The sequence below is a fragment of the Macrotis lagotis genome, chromosome 1 (assembly GCF_037893015.1).
Source record: "Macrotis lagotis isolate mMagLag1 chromosome 1, bilby.v1.9.chrom.fasta, whole genome shotgun sequence".
Lineage (NCBI taxonomy): Eukaryota > Metazoa > Chordata > Mammalia > Peramelemorphia > Peramelidae > Macrotis > Macrotis lagotis.
In genome coordinates, this window is record NC_133658.1 from 41,882,631 (window position 1) to 41,902,456 (window position 19,826).

At 42.0% G+C, this 19,826-nt stretch overlaps 1 protein-coding gene across 9 annotated transcripts in view; it reads left to right on the top strand.

The window, feature by feature from the left end:
- Positions 1–19,826, top strand: part of NDRG4 (NDRG family member 4) — a 67,990-nt gene that overhangs the window by 2,897 nt on the left and 45,267 nt on the right. Inside the window, exon 1 of one of the 9 annotated variants that reach the window (XM_074198971.1) lies at positions 17,483–17,736. The exons of 2 other annotated variants lie outside the window; for them this stretch is intronic. In XM_074198971.1, coding sequence (XP_074055072.1) covers positions 17,559–17,736 — 178 coding nt within the window. In that variant the 5' untranslated portion in view covers positions 17,483–17,558. Of the gene's footprint in view, positions 1–17,482; positions 17,737–19,826 lie in introns of those variants that run through there. 6 more of the 9 variants (XM_074198970.1, XM_074198978.1, XM_074198974.1 and 3 more) reach the window with 6 other exon arrangements.

Genomic DNA, 19,826 nt, shown 5'->3' on the forward strand with positions numbered 1-19,826 from the left:
TTGAGGTGCTATTCAAAGGCAGGAGGGTTGGGAAGGAGGGCTCTCTGAGGCTTTCCAAAAATGAACAGAGCAGTTTTCTTGGAACTGAGGACAATGATGATCTACTAATGATTTAGTTATCAATTGCAAGCTATTCTACTTTTGAGAATTAATACTTTGGAACCTAAGAACCGATTGTATCATCATGGGAGGATCCTCCTACTTAATTTTAGACCCACTGTTCTGGAAATCCAGGTTTCTGACTCTAGTTTGAGGATCCAAGGAGGACCTTTGGGTCCTAAATAATGTGAATGATGAATCCCCTGAACTATTCACATTATTCGGATTTACACTGCATATTTCCTTTGGGCTGGAACCAATGACCATATTTTCATAATGGTAACTTCATATAGTACCAAACTGACCACATTTGACCACTTGAGAGGATTTGGTATTCCCAGTAATGGGGACCTCCCTGGATTTCTTTCTTTCCTCATTAATAGGGTGGTGGTGGTGAGAAATGTCCCTAAATTTCTTTGTGCGCTTCAAGAATCTTTATAAGATACAAAGCCTAATGGAATCCTTTTATGTCGTTGACATGAGAAAGGACAAATCTTGAGAAACAGATTTTCAATCAACAAGCATTTTCCTAAATGCTGCTGATACCATTTAAAAAAAAAAGCAAAAATAGTTCTTTTCTCCTCTTTATCCCTTGACTCTCTCCTCCTCTTTCCCCCTTTCTATCTGTGTCTCTCTCTTCCCCTCTCCCTGTCCCTCTTTCTGTCTCTCATCCCTCCCTCCTCTCTCTCTCTTTTCCTCTCTTCCTCCTTTCTGTCTCTCTCCCCTTCCCCCTTCTTCTTTCTCTTCTCTCTCTTGCACCTCTTCCCCTTTACTCTGCCTTCTTTTCCCCTTTATCCCTGTCTCTCTCTTTTCCCGTCTCCCTCTCCCTCTCTTTGCTTCATCTTGCTCCTCCCTCTTTATCTCTCTCTCTCTCTTCCTTTTTGTTCTCTCTCTCTTCTCCTTCTGTGTCTGTCTCTCTCTCTGTTCATGTTTCCTACCAATCTCTGATACCTTGTCCTCTTTAACACTTTTATTCCTTCCAACTCTGGAACTTGATTGTCTTTCACATTCCTGTCTGGAATCCAATCAACTCTGTCACTAACCTCTCCCCAGACTGGTGTCTGTCTGCACACAGTGGGGATGTGCCCCTTATAGATTATTTGTGATAAGGAGGTGCAATGATAGCGTGAGGGCCTGAAGTTAGGAAGACCTAAGTTCAAATGTGGTCTCAGACATTTAATAGCTGTTTGACCTTGGACAAGTCACATAACCTCTCTTTCCATTTCCTTATTTGTAAACTGGGTTGTGGGATTAGCACAAACCTCCCAGGGTTGTTTTGAGGATAAAATGAGTTGCCATTTGTAAAGTGTTTTAAAGGAAACAATGAGCATGAACTTGGACGGACTTCAAAAGATAGTAGAGGACAGAAGGGCCTGGCCTGCTATGGTCCCTGGGCTCACACAGAGTTGAACAGTTAAACAAGATAAGCTGGTATTCCCCTTCTGTCTTTTCTGAATGCTGAAGTTGCTAGTGACCCCAAGTTTGACCACCATTTTCTTTTTCTTCAATCCTTTGCCCTAATCATGCACACTTAGGGCTGGAAGGGGTCTGAATGATTATTTCATCCAACCTCCTCATTTTATAGTTAAGGAAACTTTTGAGTCCCAATTAGGGAAAGTGATTTGTGCTTGGCCTCTGCCAAACTAGTTCCTCTAACAAGGTTCTTTCCATTGGATTTTCCTTGGAATCATAACATTCTTGCCAATTCACTAACCCTGAAGTGACATGGGAGACAGATCCCACATCAATAATACTAGCTAACTTTTTTCTATATCACATTGAAGGATTACAGGGCACTTTCGTCAATACTGACTCTTGATGGTAAGACAATACAATTATTATCATTCTCATTTTGCAGATGAGGAAACTGAGTCTTAGAGAGGTAGATAAAATAACTCATTCTTGTCTACAGAGCTCATAGACATCAGAACCAGGATTTAAAAATAGCTAATCTTATTACAATTCTAACACTTTCTCCAGTATATCAAAGTATATCACATGCAGGGACTTTGATACCTAATGGGAGGCAGATACTAGAGAGCTTGGGTTATTCTGACCCAATCAAGGAAGGTCTTTGAGGCACAGTGTTGTAGTGGGAAACATTGTAGGTTTACAGTCAGGACTTGAGTTTGAATCTCAGGTTTTTTCCATATTACTTGTGTGACCTTGGAGAAGTCACTTAACCTCTCTCTTCATTCTTGAAAATGAAGGGATTGAACTGAGGCTTCTGGAGACACTTCCATCTTTAAAACTCTAATCATAGATAAGCATTTCTTTCTAGGGCAAGGAAAGTTCCTTTAAGATTATTTGTGAACATCTAAGCTTTTATGTTAGGGAGTAAATTTGTTGTCTGCAGATTCTTCTGTCTTAGTTGGGATAGCACAACACCCAGTCTTCCACAGAATGCTGGGTCAGATTCTGTTTTTAGAAACAGAAATATTAGCAAAACCTGTTGTCACCCAATTCATATCATAAATGAATACTGTTCTTTGTTCCTGTCTCTCCATGATCCTAATACTCCAAGACCCTATTTGCCTCCCTCTCTTGTACTATCCCACCTCCAACTCACTTTGAAGGTTAGTATCTTGGGGAAAAATTTGTTTATAATAAGGTAAAGTTATGAAAGATAACTGTAGGTTACTTAAGAGCAAGATTAGTCCCCTCATCCTTCTATTTCCCCCTCATCACCTCCAGCCACTTGCTAGACTGTGAATGTCCCTGCTTGTCTCACCAATAGAAACTATAAGCCTATTGTGGCATCACAACCACTCTCAGAGGACTAAGCCTTTGGGTCTTTGATACTCAGAGAATTTCTGAGCACAGGGAAATGTGGGAGAATTTGTGCTGTCCCTCTTCAACCCTATACGTCTTCCAGTGGTTAGAAACCAAGGCTAGCTTAGGAGTGACAATGACAGTCTGGAGAATTAGTATCCTTGATGGTGCTAGGAAACCCAAAGAGATATTGATTCTAGTCCTGGAAGGTCATGGGTCAGTGGAATGAGAGCTGGGTGAGACTTCAGAGACTAATAGTCAGTTTGGGGTGGGGGAAGAATGACAAACTCATTCTTTCTAGTTGAGCATTACCTTTTCAAGATGTTTTAGAATCAGAAAGAGCTCAAGAATGGCAGATTTGGGGTTCCATAATGTCTCATAGGGCAGTAAAGTGATGCAGTGGATAGAGTCTGGGCCCTGGAGTCAGGAAGAACTGAGTTCAAATCCAACCTCAGACACATACTAGTTATGGGATCCTAGGCAAGTCAATTCACTCAGTTTGCCTTGGTTTCTTCATCTGTCAAATGAGTTGGAGAAGGAAATGGCAAACCATTTCGATATCTTTGCCAAGAAAACCCCAAATGGGCTCAGGGAGAGTTGGACATGACTGAACAGCTCTGATCCCTTGAGAACCTAAGGGATAGGCAGTTGGGAATATTTTTTAAATGAGTTTGACATGTGATAATAAACCCACTTTCCCAGGGTTTATTTGAAACATAGACTCCACTTTAACTTGTATGACTTCTTCCCTGGAGACAGAGCATGGAGCCCTGGGCAGCGTCATCAGTGGCATCCAAACTATATATGGTTGGAATCTGGAATATTTGGGATTGTGCTATTTTGGAACTCTAGGTTGGGGGGGTGGTTTTTTTAAATGCAATTAAATTCTAGGCAATTAAGGTTGAAGAGAAAACCGAATTTGGGGTGAAAGGGCCTGAATTTGAAACCCAGTTCAATTATTTAACTATGTGGGTGACCTTGGCAAATCAATTTCTCTGGGACTTGGTTGGTTCATTTTATCAGTGAAGTGAGAGAATTGTGCCAGATGCTCTCTAAGTTTCCATCCATCTCCAAATCATGCTAATCTAGTTCCAAGGACTCTAAAGGCAAGATATAAAAATAATGATATTTTGCTGGAAATAGCATTAAAAAAAACCTTCCACTCCTCTCCCATTTGCCTCTTCTCTCAACTTTTCTATTTCTATTGAGAGTTTAAGCATGGTATTAGTCACCAAAGTTCCTGATCTTGGAGACACCCCAAGTTCTGCCCTGTCCATCCTTCTCCACACCCAGCCCTCTCAATTGCATCTCTACAATCTCTGCTACACCTTTTTTCTCCTCTCTTCCCATACGACTCCTACCCAAGGTCGTCCTTCATCATCTGGCCTGTTGCCTCGTACTGATCCCCCCAGTGCCTAGCCTTCCCTAGCCGATCCATCCTTCCCTCAGTTGCCACAACAGTCTTCCTGGTGTGCAGACCTGCTCCAGGCGCTCCCCTGCTCTAACTTCTTCGATGGCTTCCTGTCATCTTTAGGATGAAACCAGTTCTCCTTACCTTGGTATTAAAGAGCCTTTCCCATCTGGCTCTGCCTTCACTTTCCTACTCACCTCCGAACACTTTACATGCAGCCAGGTCCCTGTGCTCTGAATAGAATGCTGCCCCCTACCACCATTCCTCATGCAAAAAATAACGATAATACATATGCATATCCATATTTAGATATATACACATTGCACGCTGTCCCCCATGCAAAATATATATCTAGATACACACACATAGGTTTATACATACACATGTATGATGACTATGTGTAGCATTGCATAGACACATGTAGACATATCAATACCCATATACACACACACACGCATTCATATACGTGTGTGTGCATGTGTGTGTATATTTGTATTTATAGAAATATATATGCACATATACGTTCACCTTCACATCCCCTCCTCCATACACTTTTGAGAGTATTTCTCTTCGTTTAAGGTTCAGTTAAGCTCCTTCTCTCCTCTGGAGAAGCCTCTCTGATTCTTCACTTGCACACACTCACGCACTCAGCTGACATTTGTATTATGGAGGCATGGAGATAAACCAGGAGATGGACATTTACTGGCTGTGTGATCCTAGGCAAGTCACTTCACCCTGTTTGCCTCAGTTTTCTCATCTGTAATATGAACTGGAGAAGAAAATGGCAAACCATCCCAGAATCTCTTTCAAGAAAACACCAAATGGAGTCATAAAGAGTTGAATAGTTAGATAAACAGAAAGACAGACAGACAGATAGCTAGAGATATTATTGCCTTTCTTCATATACCCACAATATCTTAGCACTTAATGGTCCTTGCTGATGGATCACTTAATCCTGTGGTCCTCTCCTCTTTACAAATGAGAAAATCAAGGCCAGAAAGGGAAGGGGTTTTCCCACCATCACATGATGGAGACCTCACTGTTGGCAAGGTTTTGCTAAGGAGCCTGAGGATTAGTAAAGCCAATGCTGACATAGGCAGTGCTCCACATTGGCCAGAGAGACCAGACTGGATCTGATCCTTCTGGATACTTGTGAGTCAACCCTGCACAAGACCCACTGCTCTGAAGGCCAAGGTCACTGCTGCAGTCCCCACGGCGGCTAATATTTCCCTTCTGATTTTGTGTCTTGTGCCCAAGAATGAGTGGGGTCTGTGTGTGTTTCCCGAGGATCCTCCAGGACACCGTGTTTTCATCCTTTGGCACCTTCCCCCTCCACCTGATACAAAACCTTTGCCTAATAAATATTTGTTGAATCAATGAGCCAGTGAATAAATGACATGATTGAAGTGGCTGAACTACAACAGCTTTGGACCAGTCTCTGACATTATCCAGTGAGGCTCTCACAAGGTCATAAGACCTAGAACTAAGAAGAAACCAGAAATAGCTAAGAGCTAGAATGTATATGACATTCTGAGATGTCAGAGCACTTTATAAATGTTACAATAATGAGGATGATTGGCCATAATTATAATTAGCATTTGAATAGGGCAGGAAGGTTGGCAGAGTGCTTTATCTTCTTTGAGTCCCTCAAAAATCCCAGGCAGGTGGATAGAGCACTGGCCCTGGAGTCAGGAGGACCAGAGTTCAAATCTGACCTCACTTAATTATTAAATGCCTAGCTGTGTGACCTTGGGCAAGTCACTTAACCCCCATTGCCATAAATAAATAAATAGAAATTTAAAAAACCCTAGGTAGGTGGATACTGTCATTCTGTCCCCATTTTACAGAGGAGAAAACTGAGGCTGAGAGATTTTAAAGATAGACTTGCTCAAAGTCATCTAGCTAGGAAGCAGAATTTAAATTTAGGTCTTAACTCCACTTTTAGTACTATTTGCTGAGATCTGGCTGTTCCAATAAAAAAAAAGAAATGTGACTTTACTAGTATCAAGAAATGCTTCTTCCATCAATGCAGGTCACCACTTTCCCAGCAAGTCCTGGAACACCTAAGAGGCGAAGTCATTTGTCCTGGCTCATACCACTAGCATGTATGAGAGGTGAGATTTGGATCCATCTCTTCCTGCCTCTAAGGGCAGCTTTCTAACCACTCTACTACACTGCCTCTCAGTTAAGTGACTTTCTCAAGATCCTACAGATAGTACATGGAAAAGCTAGGATGTGAACTCAGAATCCCTGACTCCAAAGTCATTGCTCTTTCCCCTACCATGTTTGCCCCTCTGAGACCCTTTTGTGGTTGTCCAGTCCCTTCAGTCGTGTCTGACTCTTTGGAGTTTTCTTGGCAAAGATGCTGGAGTAAGTTTCATTTCCTTCTCCAGCTCATTTTACAGATAAGGAAACTGAGATACACAGGGTGAAGTGACTTGCTGGGGGGCATACAGTTAGGAAGTATCTGATATCAGATTTGAACCCAAGACCCCCTGACACTACCCACTAGTAGCCCTCTGAGTCACCAGCCATACAAAAATGGGCATTCCTTTTTTCCATCAGTCTACCCATAAACACATTAAGCACCTACTGAGTGTGTGTGTGTGTGTGTGTGTGTGTGTGTGTGTGTGTGCGTGCTGTGTATTGATCTAGGATCTGAAGTCACAAAGACAAAAAAGAGAAAGTCCCTGCCCTCAAAAAGAAGATATTTACTTGAATATAATTAAAGTATTAATCAGCACCATAGACTGGAGCCCACATTAAAAACACAAACACGTTTTAAAATGTGGCCTCAATAAAGGTTAATTGTCTATGTACAAACAAAGCTGTATTTTACTGAGTGAGGTTTGGGGGATGTTTTGTTTGGAGTTTGCTTTGGACTTCACTGGAGGACTGAGGAGAGGAAGGGGTATCTCTCTGGTGAGGCTGACGGGAGCTGAGAAATGGGAAGTCTGAGGAATGTGCATAAGACCAGGATGGTGAAGCAGCAGTTTGGACAAGAAGAGGGTCCTCAGTTTCTGCATCTCTTGGATGCTTTCCGTCGGTGTGACCTTGAACAAGACACTTCAACCGCCCTTGACTTTGAGGGAGAGGTGGTGAAGGAGGAGGCAAGCCACAGCCAAGTCAAGCGAAGCCAAGCACGTAGGTTTTCCTCCTCTAAAATGATTAGAAGCCTTGGCTATAAATAGACAGGGGGAGCATCTGGAAAGTGTGGAATGGGACTGTTCACTTCACCAACTAAAAAAAAAAATAGGAGCTGCCCAAACTGAAGCTTGTTTTTTGAAAAATACCAACATTTCAGCCCCTACTAGCCATTCCAAACCATCACTTGCCTTATGGATGACTTAAGCTATTTGGGCCAAGAGCAGCAAATTACAGATCTCATGAGACCAACTAATCCAATCCCCACCACCACCACCACTTTACAGAAAAACTGAATTTCAGAGAAGGAAAAGGTGTTGCCTGAAGTCTCATAGCTAATCCAAAGGTAGAACCTGGAATCCCTAGGATTTGCCAGATTCCCACACTCAGTACTGTTTCTCCTTGTGTTGAAGGTTGGAGGTATTAAAGTGAGGAGATGAATTATGATCCTACCAGTGGGCTGTGTTCCAGAAATGCAGGATGGTGAATGAACTTTGTAATAAGTGAGTTCAAAGATATTGGAGGGGCAGTCAAGTGAGAAGTTGGTCAGTCTTTATTGAAGGTCTTATGGTGCAAGAGATTTAAAAAAAAAGAAAGAAAACATGGTCCTTGACTTTGAGAAACCTCTAATCACAGGTCACTGGACACAAGATTTAAAAATCTTAAGGGTCTTGACCTTAGTTTAGTCTTTTGGATGGATGAGATGGTGAGCAAAGCAATATCCTAGAAGGTGACTTTGCTTCTTGCCCAACTGCTTCATGTCCTTCTTGGCCATTTCCAAAAGATGAAAGTAACAGTGCAGGGGGATAGCTAGGTGGTACAGTGAGTCCTGGAGTCAAGAGGACCTGAGTTCAAATGTGACCTCAGACACTTTGCCTTGCAAAAACCAATAAAAAAATTTTTTTTTAAAAAGTAGGAGTGCCAAGCCCTCCATGGTCCACTAAGAAGTTGTCAAGGCAGGTAAGCTTTTATTAAGCCTCTTTGGTATGCCAAGGACCAGGTGAAAGGCTGAGAATACAAAGCAAGGCAAATATACAAAACAAGACAAGGACCAGAATAGGCTGGGATACTTTAAGAGAGAATGTCTGACATATCATAGAAATGTCCTGAGAACTGACTGGCATAAAAGTAGAGGTCTGTTTTGAAAGTACTTTTTAAAAATGGAATGTAGTCGGGGCGGCTAGGTGGCGCAGTAGATAAAGCACTGGCCCTGGAGTCAGGAGTACCTGGGTTCAAATCCGGTCTCAGACACTTAATCATTACCTAGCTGTGTGGCCTTGGGCAAACACTTAACCCCATTTACCTTGCAAAAACCTAAAATAAAAAATGGAATGTAGTAGGTTGTTATATGTAATTACTATTCTCGTAGCAATGACCACTCAGTTTTAAATACTACTTATATTTTATCTTATTTTGGAGTTTTTTCCCAAATATATTTACAGAGATATTTTACTTTAAGGGGGGAAATAAAGAGTGTGTGAGCAACTTAGATAAAGAGGATAGAGGTGTAAATAAACCTAAGATCAGAGGATGGATAAGTGGCCAAGGCAGGCCTGAAGAATTACGAGGCACCAAAGAGATTTTGAACTTCATGGAGGAGCACTATTGCTTCAGTCTGGCTGGCTCCAAAATTGTCCAATCAATTGAGAAGCATTTATTGAGTGCTTACTGTTTGCCAGTAAGCATTATTAAATACTTACCGTACTAAGCTCTAGAGCTACAAGGAAAAGCAAAAGCAGTCTTTGCCCCTCTGAGAAATTATATTCAGACGGGGGAGACAACACACAAATAGCCACATATAGATAAAATGGATATAGACAGTGGGATGGAGTCCAGACAAGAAAACGTGCCTCCAACACTTACTATCTGTGTGACCCTAGGCAAGTGTTTGCCTGTTTGCCTCAGTTTCCTTACCTGTAAAATGGACATAATAATAGGGTAAATGACCATAAATCCCTAACAGGGTGGCCATGAGAATTGAATGAGTAAATATATATATAAAAGCACTTTGCATACCTTAAAGTGTTTTGTGTCATTATTATTATCGATGATGATGATTACATGCAGTGCAAATGGGAAAGCCACTAACAATGGAGAAGATCAGGAAGGGTCTCCTATAAAAGGTGAAATTTGAACTGAGTCTTAAAGAAGCCAAGTTGATGTGAGGAAGGAGACTGATAGAAAAAGACAGCTTTTGAATTTGAATCATCTTCCAGACAAGTCTGAAGCTTAGAACTGTGGAGAATGTGTAAGAGGATTTGGAGCTGGTACACGCAGCTTCATGTCCTTCTTGGCCATTTCCAAAAGATGAAAGTAACAGTGCAGGGGCATAGCTAGGTGGTACAGTGAGTCCTGGAGTCAAGAGGACCTGAGTTCAAATGTGACCTCAGACACTTTGCCTTGCAAAAACCAATAAAAAAATTTTTTTTTAAAAAGTAGGAGTGCCAAGCCCTCCATGGTCCACTAAGAAGTTGTCAAGGCAAGTAAGCTTTTATTAAGCCTCTTTGGTATGACAAGGACCAGGTGAAAGGCCGGGAATACAAAGCAAGGCAAGTATACAAAACAAGACAAGGACCAGAATAGGCTGGGATACTTTAAGAGTATCTTATTCTCCAGCTCTGACATTCATCAACTTTTTGGCCATTTGTAAAATAAAAATTATCCCGGCACCACTTACCTCAAAATGTCATTTTGAGGGAAATGATAAGAATTTGTGGCATTGTTACTGAGGGGAAGGAGATTGAGGCACGTGCACCATTATGAATACCCAAGCCCATGTACTGATGAGACATTCTGGAGACTTGGCCTCTGTCTGTGCTAGCCACGTGGCTGTTGTGTGAGTGAGATTATTTCCCCATTTCTGTGTTCTGTCAATAAAATAAAAACTTCTAGACTTTCCCCATTCTGGAGTGATTAGAGGCTCTATTTTCACATTGCTGAAGGATTAAATATTCTACAATGCCTTTTTCTAACCCCAATCAAGAACCATCAGTTCCCTCCTTAGCCCAGCAAGGGCTCCTCTCCTCTCGCTCTGATATCAACCCAGCCTTCAAACTTGCCTCCTGCTATACCTAGCCACACAAATCTGCTTCCAATTCAGTCAGACCACAGGTCACAAATATTCTTTGTATGTTGCTATTTCCTTACCTTTGCTCTAGCTATTCCCCGTCCTGCTATGTCTGCCCCTGTCAAGTCCCTACCCCCCTAATTCCTCCCAGTTCCTCAAGGTCCAATCGCTCTGTGATGCTTTCAAAGATATTGAAAGAACCCTGATAGCCCTTAAGGTCTGTACTTATTTATGATGTATGAGTAATAGTCTCTGCTTCCAGAGAGAAACTAAGGCAGTCATTTTTATTCGTTAACCATGCAAAGCAGTATATGAAAGCAGCATAGCTCTAGGTCAAACATAAATACAAAACTCTGCTGTTTGGCATGCAGAGTCACAACCTGGCCCTTCCCACCTTTTCAAGTCCTTTTATATTTTATCCCATTTCACTCACTCTACAACCCAGCCTCCTCTGCCTATTGAAGTTCCCCACACAAGAGAGCCCATCTCTGACCTCCTTATCTTTGAACTCTCTGACCCTCACAAATGGCATGCCTTCTTTACTTCAGCCTCCTGGCTTCCTTCAAGATTCAATCTAGGGGCGGCCAGGTGGCGTAGTGGATAAAGCACCGGCCTTGGTGTCAGGAGTACTTGGGTTCAAAACCAGCCTCAGACACATAAGAATTACCTAGCTGTGTGGCCTTGGGCAAGCCACTTAACCCCACTGCCTTGCAAAAACCTAAAAAAAAAGATTCAGTCTAAATCCCACCTTCCATAGGAGGGCTTTCCTAGCATCCTTACCGGTATCTTCCTTTACTTCTTCCCCCTACCATACTTCAGACTACTAGTGCCCTTCCTCTGGGATTACTTCCCATTTTATATCAGGGGTTCTCTCTCTCTGGTGAAATCTATGGACCCCTTCTCAGAATCATATTTTTAAATAATTGAAGAAAATGTTAAATTTCAGTTTAAAGGTTATGAAACTAAAAAAAATTGTTTCATTTAATCAATCAACATTTATTAAGGGTCTGTTATGTACAGACACTGTGTTAAATTCTAGGGATTAGAAAAAAAAGAGTCAAAAATAGCCCCTGTTGGGGGCAGCTAGGTGGCACAGTGGATAGAGCCCCACCCTGGAGTCAGGAGGACCTGAGTTCAAATCCAGTTTCAGACACTTAATACTTACCTAGCTGTGTGGCTTTGGGCAAGCCACTTAACCCTATTTGCCTTGCAAAAAAAAAAACTAAAAAAAAATAGCCCCTGCCCTCAAGGAGCTCACAATTTAATGGTACCAGACGCCTCCAGAATCTCTCTATGGACCTCATGTTAAAAATCAGTGCTTTAGTTGTTGTTCAGTCATAGCTGACTCTCTGCGATTCCATTTGGAGTTTTCTTAATGAAAATACTGGTTTGCCATTTCCTTCTCCAGCTTATTTGACAGATGAGAAAACTGACACAAACTGGGTAAGTGACTTGCCTAGGGTCACCCAGCTAGTAAGTGACTGAGACTGGATTTGAACTTGGCTTTTCCTGATTCTAGGCCTGGTGATCTATCCACTGGTCCATCTCTGCTTTATATATATATATATATATATATATATATATATATATATATATATATATATATATATATATATCAGATGTGCATGGTTATTTGTATGTTATCTTCATCATCAGAATATGAGCTCCTTGAAAGCAAAAACTTATATTTTCCACTTCTTTGTATTTCTACACCTGATAGTATAATGTATGGTACATAGAAACAACTTAATAAATCTTTGTTGAATGACTTTGTCAGCCTCCTGCTCAATAAACTCCAGGGGTTCCTTATTACCTCCAAGATCAAACATAAAGTCCTCTATTTCACATTTAAGTCTTTTTTTTTAAACCACCTGGTCCCTTCCTGCCTTTCTGGTCTTCTAATGCTTTACTAACTTCCAATTATTCTGCAGTCTAGCTCCACTGCCATTACTTGCACATGATAAACCATCTCCCATTTCCATTCTTTTGCACTAACCCTCATTCATGCTTGGATTGCCCTTCTTCTCACGTTTGCTTCTAGATATCCCTGACTTCTTTCAAGACTTCTCAGATGCCACTTTCAGCATTTCAAGGGAAGGAATTCCCTTCCCCCGCTTCACCCCATCCCCCAAACATCTGAACTTTCACCTGTGGCAGGTTAAAGATGAAATGACTGAGGAAACAAAAGTTTTAGCTTCTGAGCATATGAATTTATTAAGCAATGGGTGCCAAATAGCCAATCAATTAGGACCAGTTCCTTATTCAGCTTAGGTAAGGCTGGACACCCAAAACAGGAAGAAACAGACTTTAATATATATTAAAAACAATTAATCAAATATGAACAATTAACTAAAAGGAAACAATACAACATTGGGTAATCTTATTTCTAATTGGAATAAATATTAGAGACTTTCCAAGTTGATAAGGGTAAACAGGTGTGATACCCTGAAATCACGGAAAGAGTTGTCTTGTCCCCCCCCCTAAATTTCTGTAAATAATCAAAGGAATATGGAAACAATATGGAAACAAACTGATTGATCAATATGGGACCAGTTTTCAGCTAAGACATATGGGTTGTGCTTGAGATGTACAACTGGGTTTTTTTCTCTTTTTTTTTTTAAGATTTTTTGCAAGGCAATGGGGTTAAGTGGCTTGCCCAAGGCCACACAGCTAGGTAATTATTAAGTGTCTGAGACCGGATTTGAACCCAGGTACTCCTGACTCCAGGGCCAGTGCTTTATCCACTGTGCCACCTAGCCACCCCTTGAGATGTACAATTGTAAGAAAATTCTTTGCTTCAGTCTTCGTACCTGACCAGGTTTCTGGTCAGCATAACCAAGGGGGTCTCTAAGCAGCAGGTGGGGGTGAGGGGTGAGAAGCCAGCTTCCTAGACAAACAATTTTCTCCCATTTCCCACAATTGAATAAAGTTTTCTCATAGGACAGGTTTTAGACCAGTCCCATAATTGAATAGAAAGGGAACTGAGCTAGCTCCAGAATCACAAGATAGAGTCAGTGTTGTTCCCTCAATTCCTACAATTAACCACTTGCCATCAATTCCTTCAGCCTCCAAGGTTATTGTTCTGCTCAGGTATCTTATATCTTCCTATTATTTGCAGGATGTCTCCTCGTTAGACAGTTGGTTTGGTGGTTTGACCTTTCTATATTACATCTTAATAAATACTTGGAAATTGATTGCATTCTCAGGAGATCTTTGCTTGACCTGTGCCATTGAATATTGTAATGATGGTGACAATAACTCTGTCTTCCTGACTCCAGGTTTGGTATTCTCAATCCACAATGCGACCTAGCTTTATCAATGACTTAAATAAATACTTAAAGAGTCTGCTGGTCACATTTGCAGATGACACAGAACTGGGAGGAATTCAAAAAGATGTTACCAGATTGGAATATTGGTTCTAAGAAGAGGAAACAGCAGGAATAAATGGAAAATCAACTTTATAAACACAAAATGAAGGAGATATCGCTAAATTGTAGCTGATTGTTAGGATTTTTATCAGGTTGAAAATTCAGAGGTCTTGGAAAGAAAACCTGAGTGGGGATTCGAGGGGATGCGAGTGAGAGAGAGAGACAGAGAGAGAGAGAGAGACAGAGAGAGACAGAGAGACAGAATGAGAGAGAGACAGAGACAGAGAGAGAATGAGAGAAAGACAGAGAGAAAGAGAGAATGAGACAGAGAATGAGAGAGAGACAGAGAGAGAGAGAGAGAGAGACAGAGAGAGAGAGAGAGAGATTGGTTCTAAACTGAGAGCTCTGCTTTGGAGTCACAGATTACAAGAATATGAAATGAGAACTTAATTCTGTGATTCATGAAGTTTTTCGTACTCTAAGACCTCAATCAACAATATGAACATGGCAGTCAAGACAGCTCACAGAAACTCGGGTTCCACTAGAAGAGATGGAGGGTCTGGGAGCAGAGACATGATAGAGCTATTGTACTATGTATGGCCTGTTCAGGTTCCATCTGGAAAAATCACTAAATTCTGTTTGCCTCCATTTCCTCATTGCAAATGAGCAGGAGAAGGAAATGGCAAACCATCCCAGTATCTTTGCCAAGAAAATCCCAAATGGGACCATGGAGCATTAGATGTGACTGAACAGCAGCCACAAAAGTGGGGGTTCTTAACATGGGGTTAACAGAGAGATTTCAGAGGGTCTGTGAATGATCAGATTGTGAGCCTGAGGGCAGAGATTGTCTGACCATCACATATTAGGAAGGATACTATTAATCTGGAGAGGACCCAGGGAAGGCCAGCCACCTGATGAGAGGCCTCCAGTTCATGCCATGAGAAGATGTGTTGAGAAAATTGGGACATTTTTATCCTGGAGAGTATATAAATGGCTATCATATGGAAAAGGGATTATTAGACATGGGCCCATGGGACAGATCCAAGAACAATGAAGGGAAATTGCAAAGAGGTAAATTTGGGCTGGTTGTTAGGGAAAACTTCTGACCATCTGAGCTGTCCAGAAGAACCACATGGCTTCCAGAGGTTGTGGGGACACAAGCCAGAGAGAAGGGAGACAAGGAGAGAGAGAGAGAGAGAGAGAGAGAGAGAGAGAGAGAGAGAGAGAGAGAGAAGAATGAGAAAAGGAAAAGGAAAGAGAGAAAAAGAGATAATGAGAATAGAGAGGGAGAAAGAATGAGAGAGTGGGGGAAGGGGTCAGAGACAGACAGAGAGGGAGAGAGAGAGACAAAACCAAAACTCTGCTTCGAGGCCACAGATTACAAGAATACATATATGAGAATTTAGTCTGTCAAAGGTGTAGTGTGTTTGACTTCTGTGATACAGAAAGTCTTCGTACTTGGAGGCCCTAGCAAGGCAAAATTACATCACTTTTTTCTAAGCATTTTTTAGTAAAGCAAACAGCACTATTTCCTTCTCCGTTTCCCAGGTGCAATCCCCAGAAGTCCCAAGAGGAGAGTGAGGACGCACATGGCCAGATGAAAAGCTTTCTAGTAGAGAAGCAGGGGGGTGGGAGGAGGATGTTCTTCTAGAGTACACTATTTTCTGCCTAATGATGCTGAGGGCCTCGCCCCAGAGGGTACCACACAGCAGCCTGGGCATCTATAGCATCCCAAAAGGGATCTATCCCTGCCCTTATCTGCAGAGTTCAACAGAAACAGAGCATGCTGGGAGGACGCCACTTAGAAAGTATCCTGGGAGATGTCCAAACTCTGCAGGGAGAATCATTATCTCCTTCAAATTGAGAGGGATGGATCTGGTGTCCCCAGGAGTGGGTAAGGACGTAAGTCGGACAGCCATCCTTCCAGAGGATTGATTATTAACCCACCTTCCAGGAGACAGTGAAATCACTTTGTGGGGCCACAATAGAGCCACTGAGGTGGGCAGACCTGGGCTAAAATCCTTTTGTAGAGTCTGGAACGTATTACTCTCCCTGATTGTCCCTTTTCCCTCTGACCTCCAGAGTCTCAAGCTGGGAAGTGGTATTATTACCAAAAAATGAAATTGGTTTTCTTTTATTGTATATTTTATTTGTTTAAAGATCAGATTCTGAGAAGGGGTCCCAGTGCCTCCCTAGATTGTTAAAGGAGTCCAGAACCCCGATCTAGTCCAATCTCCTCATTTTACAGATGAGGAAACTGAGACTGAGGGAGATGAAATTTCTTATCCAAGGTCACCCCAAAGAGTAATTGTCAAAGGTGAGGTTTGAACTCAAATTTCCTAAGTTAATGTTCTTTCGACATCTCTAAAATAGTGACTTGAAAATCAGGAATATCTGATGACCTTTTCAAGGGTTGACATTTTGAGACGTGCTGAAAAGGTTCATACCTATTCAGTCTAGATGATGAATGGGAGGGGATAATTCACAAAGGAAGAAGGATGATTATGGATTTAAAACTGGAAGGAATCTCATCAACCAGTCTAGTTTGTGCGCGCACACACACACACGCACACACACACACACACACACACACACACATACTCACACTCTCCCTTCTGATGAGGAAACTGACTTCCAAAAAGCATAAAAATAATGATAGAGGTGAGATGTAGGAGAAGGGTGCAGAGATGGCCTTTAATATTTGCAAGGCATCAATAAAAATTATTTGCGAAAGCAAAAAGAGCACTTCATAATATTATATAAGTAGTTCTTTTTAATTATATTTATATATATATATAAGGATTTACATGTATTTGTATCTATGTACTACATATATTTATACTTATATTTACATATATTCATACATCATACAATACATTATACATTTATATATTATATATGTGATATATATAAATAATTTATCCGGTAAAATTTTATCCATATACTATTTGGAGAGAGAGAGAGAGAGAGAGAGAGAGAAAGAGAAAACGATTGTCTAACAATGTCAGTCTGTACATTGTGTTTTCCACCCAAAACTTCAGTTCTTTGAAAATGTTCCAGGATTTCCAAGGCCCAGGTCTATTTATTGAAATAATATTTTATGCATCAAAATTTAAGCAGAATTCGAGACTTTCTCAGACTTCAGCAATAGGGGATTTCACATCAAACATTTTATCCAAAGCTGGTTCTTTCTCTTTCTTCATTTCCTGGTTCTTGAGGGAGTGACCAGAATTTTAGTAGAAAGAGAACTGGTGGATCAAGAATCAAAGGATTTGGTTTCAAATTCTATCTTTGCTACAAATTTCTGGTGGGACCTTGAGAAAGCCCCTTGCCCTCTGTGAGCCTCAGTTTCTTCATGGTGAACATGAGAATGTTGTAGTGAAGTCGTCTTAGAATCTCCCCGGTTCTACACACTACAATAAGGTTCTGTGAATCTGAGGAAACATTTTCATAGAATTGGCCTGCTGGCCACAGACCCTCAGGGAGGCCCCCACTGGCGGACTGAGGGTCCTTGGAAGTCCCAGGTTGAGAGAGAAGGAGACAGTCAAACACAGGTGACTCCCAAGGAAGATCAATCACTGAGAGAAATATTTTTAACTCTCAGCATCCTCAGATGTGTCACAGAGAGGTTGAAAAGAGAGAACCGAAGAGAGGGACTTTTCCAAAGAGAATCCCCCTTCCTGCCCCCAGACCAGTCATGAGACCCATCCTCCAAGTGCCTGTGCCGTTTCCATGGAGACAGGAGAACCTTTGCTCAGAGGGACTTGGCTGTCTCCTCCTCCTTAGGACCATGGCTTCAGCCTGCTTCGGACGCCTCATATCCCTGGGCTCTCACCGCTCTGAAATGAAGAGCTCCTTCCCCCTCCTGAAAAGAGGTAGGACCAGGCCCCAGGTCCCTCTCACTGCCCCCACCCCTATCAGGGATATGGCAGTTAACTGACAGTTGGTATTTCCAAGGGCCCATCCACCACCATGTTCTTCTCCCTCTGCTTCCCATCCAGGGACTCAGGGAGTGTCAGCAATGGATAGGCTGGCTTCTCTCCCTTCATGCCCATCCACTTCTGCCATGGCAATAGCTACTTTTGAAGAGGGAGCTGGTTTAGGGAACCTGGCCTTGAGCTAATTAGTTTTATGTAGCCCTGGGGAATCCCATGATCACTCGGACTCCCAGTCATTTTATCTGTTAAATGAAGAAAGTCATAGACCTCCCTGATATCATGGTCTTCTTCAAAGTGAAGGACAGGGGCAGCAAGGTGGTGCAGTGGATAGAGCACCGGCCCTGAAGTCAGGAGGACCTGAGTTCAAATCCAGCCACTTAATAATGACCTAGCTGTGTGGCCTTGGGCAAGTCACTTAACCCCATTTGCCCTGCAAAAAAAAATGAAAACTTTCAAGGAACTTAACATGGGAGAAATTATCTGATAAATGAGGGGAAACCTACTATAGACTTGCAGACTAGTAAAAATAACAGTATTTATGGGTACGTGCCTTTAGTCAGTCAGTAGACATGTATTAATTACCCACTGTACACTCTATGCTAAAGGAAGGTGGATACAAAGAGAGGCAAAAGACAGTCCCTACCCCTCAAGAGTTCACAGTCTAACGGACCTTTAAGGTTTCCAAGATGTTTTACCTAGGTTCATCTCACCTGATCCTCACAACAACCTTGGGAAGTAGGTCTTATTTATTATCTCCCTTTTATAGAACAGTCATTTGCTTCTTGCCTCCACTCCCAGCCCTCTAAACTCACACTGTAATATCCAACTAACTCCCTGCCTCTGCAGCAGACCTGAGAGACATAGAGCCAATGGATTGTAGAGGCAAGATCCAGAGAAATTCTCAATAAAGGCATCCCAACTGTCCAACGCCGTGGCCGTTTCCCACTGAAGAGTAATTGAGTAACCATGGTGGTTCCTAGCCATTGAGCTTTTCACCCCATAGGTTTGGGCACTCCTGCTTTCTCTGACTTCATTCTCCACCGAAGCACCCTTGGAACAGTTTCCCACATAATTTTGGGGCTCCCCAAAAGCATCCTTACCCTCTTTGCTGGGAGTTTTATGAGCAAGCCAACCATTGCCCTAATCAATGAGTTCTTGGAGCTTGTCCCTTTTCTTTCTCCACTGGCATGGTTCTCAGGTCTAGGCTTCTGGGGAGACAACCAAACCCATCCAAATGGGTCACAACCACTTCTAGAATCCCCAAAGGAGACTGTCTTTGTGTGAGATCACCCAAGGAGAAAGAAGAGGGAGGAGTTCAGAGATTAGAGAACTCCCTTCCTCCTCCAGTCTCAGACAGCTGGCATGTGAAAGAGGCCAACACCATCCCACTAGGGTGATGGAAGCAGAGGCATTTCTATGACAGCTTCTTAACAGAGAGTCCATCCGTCAGTAGACAAATATAACTTGCTTACTGTGCTCTAAGTGCCAGGCTAGCTGAGTCTCCCTCATGGGCAAGTCACTCAATAAAAACAATAGCGACTCTAACCCTAAATTTATGTTGAAAGGCTTTCAAAGTACTCTATATATGGGTTATTTCACTTAATCACTTAATTATCATTCCAGTTCTCCAAATAAGAAAACCAGAGCTCAGAGTGATTACTGGAATTCATCAACACACTTTCTAAATAGGTCAGGCTCTGTGCTAAGTACCACAGCTACAAAGAAAGGCAAAAAAATAGAAGACTCATGCCTGTCCTCAAGGCAGTTTTCTAATGGAGACATGTCAGTAACTAGGTATATACAAGATAAATATACTTAGTAGATGGAAAGAGAAGATGTTCATGATGGGGGAGACCAGGAGAAATTGGTATTTGAACTGAGGCTAAGAAGCTAGGGAATCCAACCACTGTAGATAGTGATGAAGAAACAGAATGACCTAGTAAGTTGTCCATTGTGTAGAGAATCAGATAGGCTGAACCTGCTAGTTTCAAATGGCTGGGAAGAGTATGAAATAGCAAAGAGGCCCA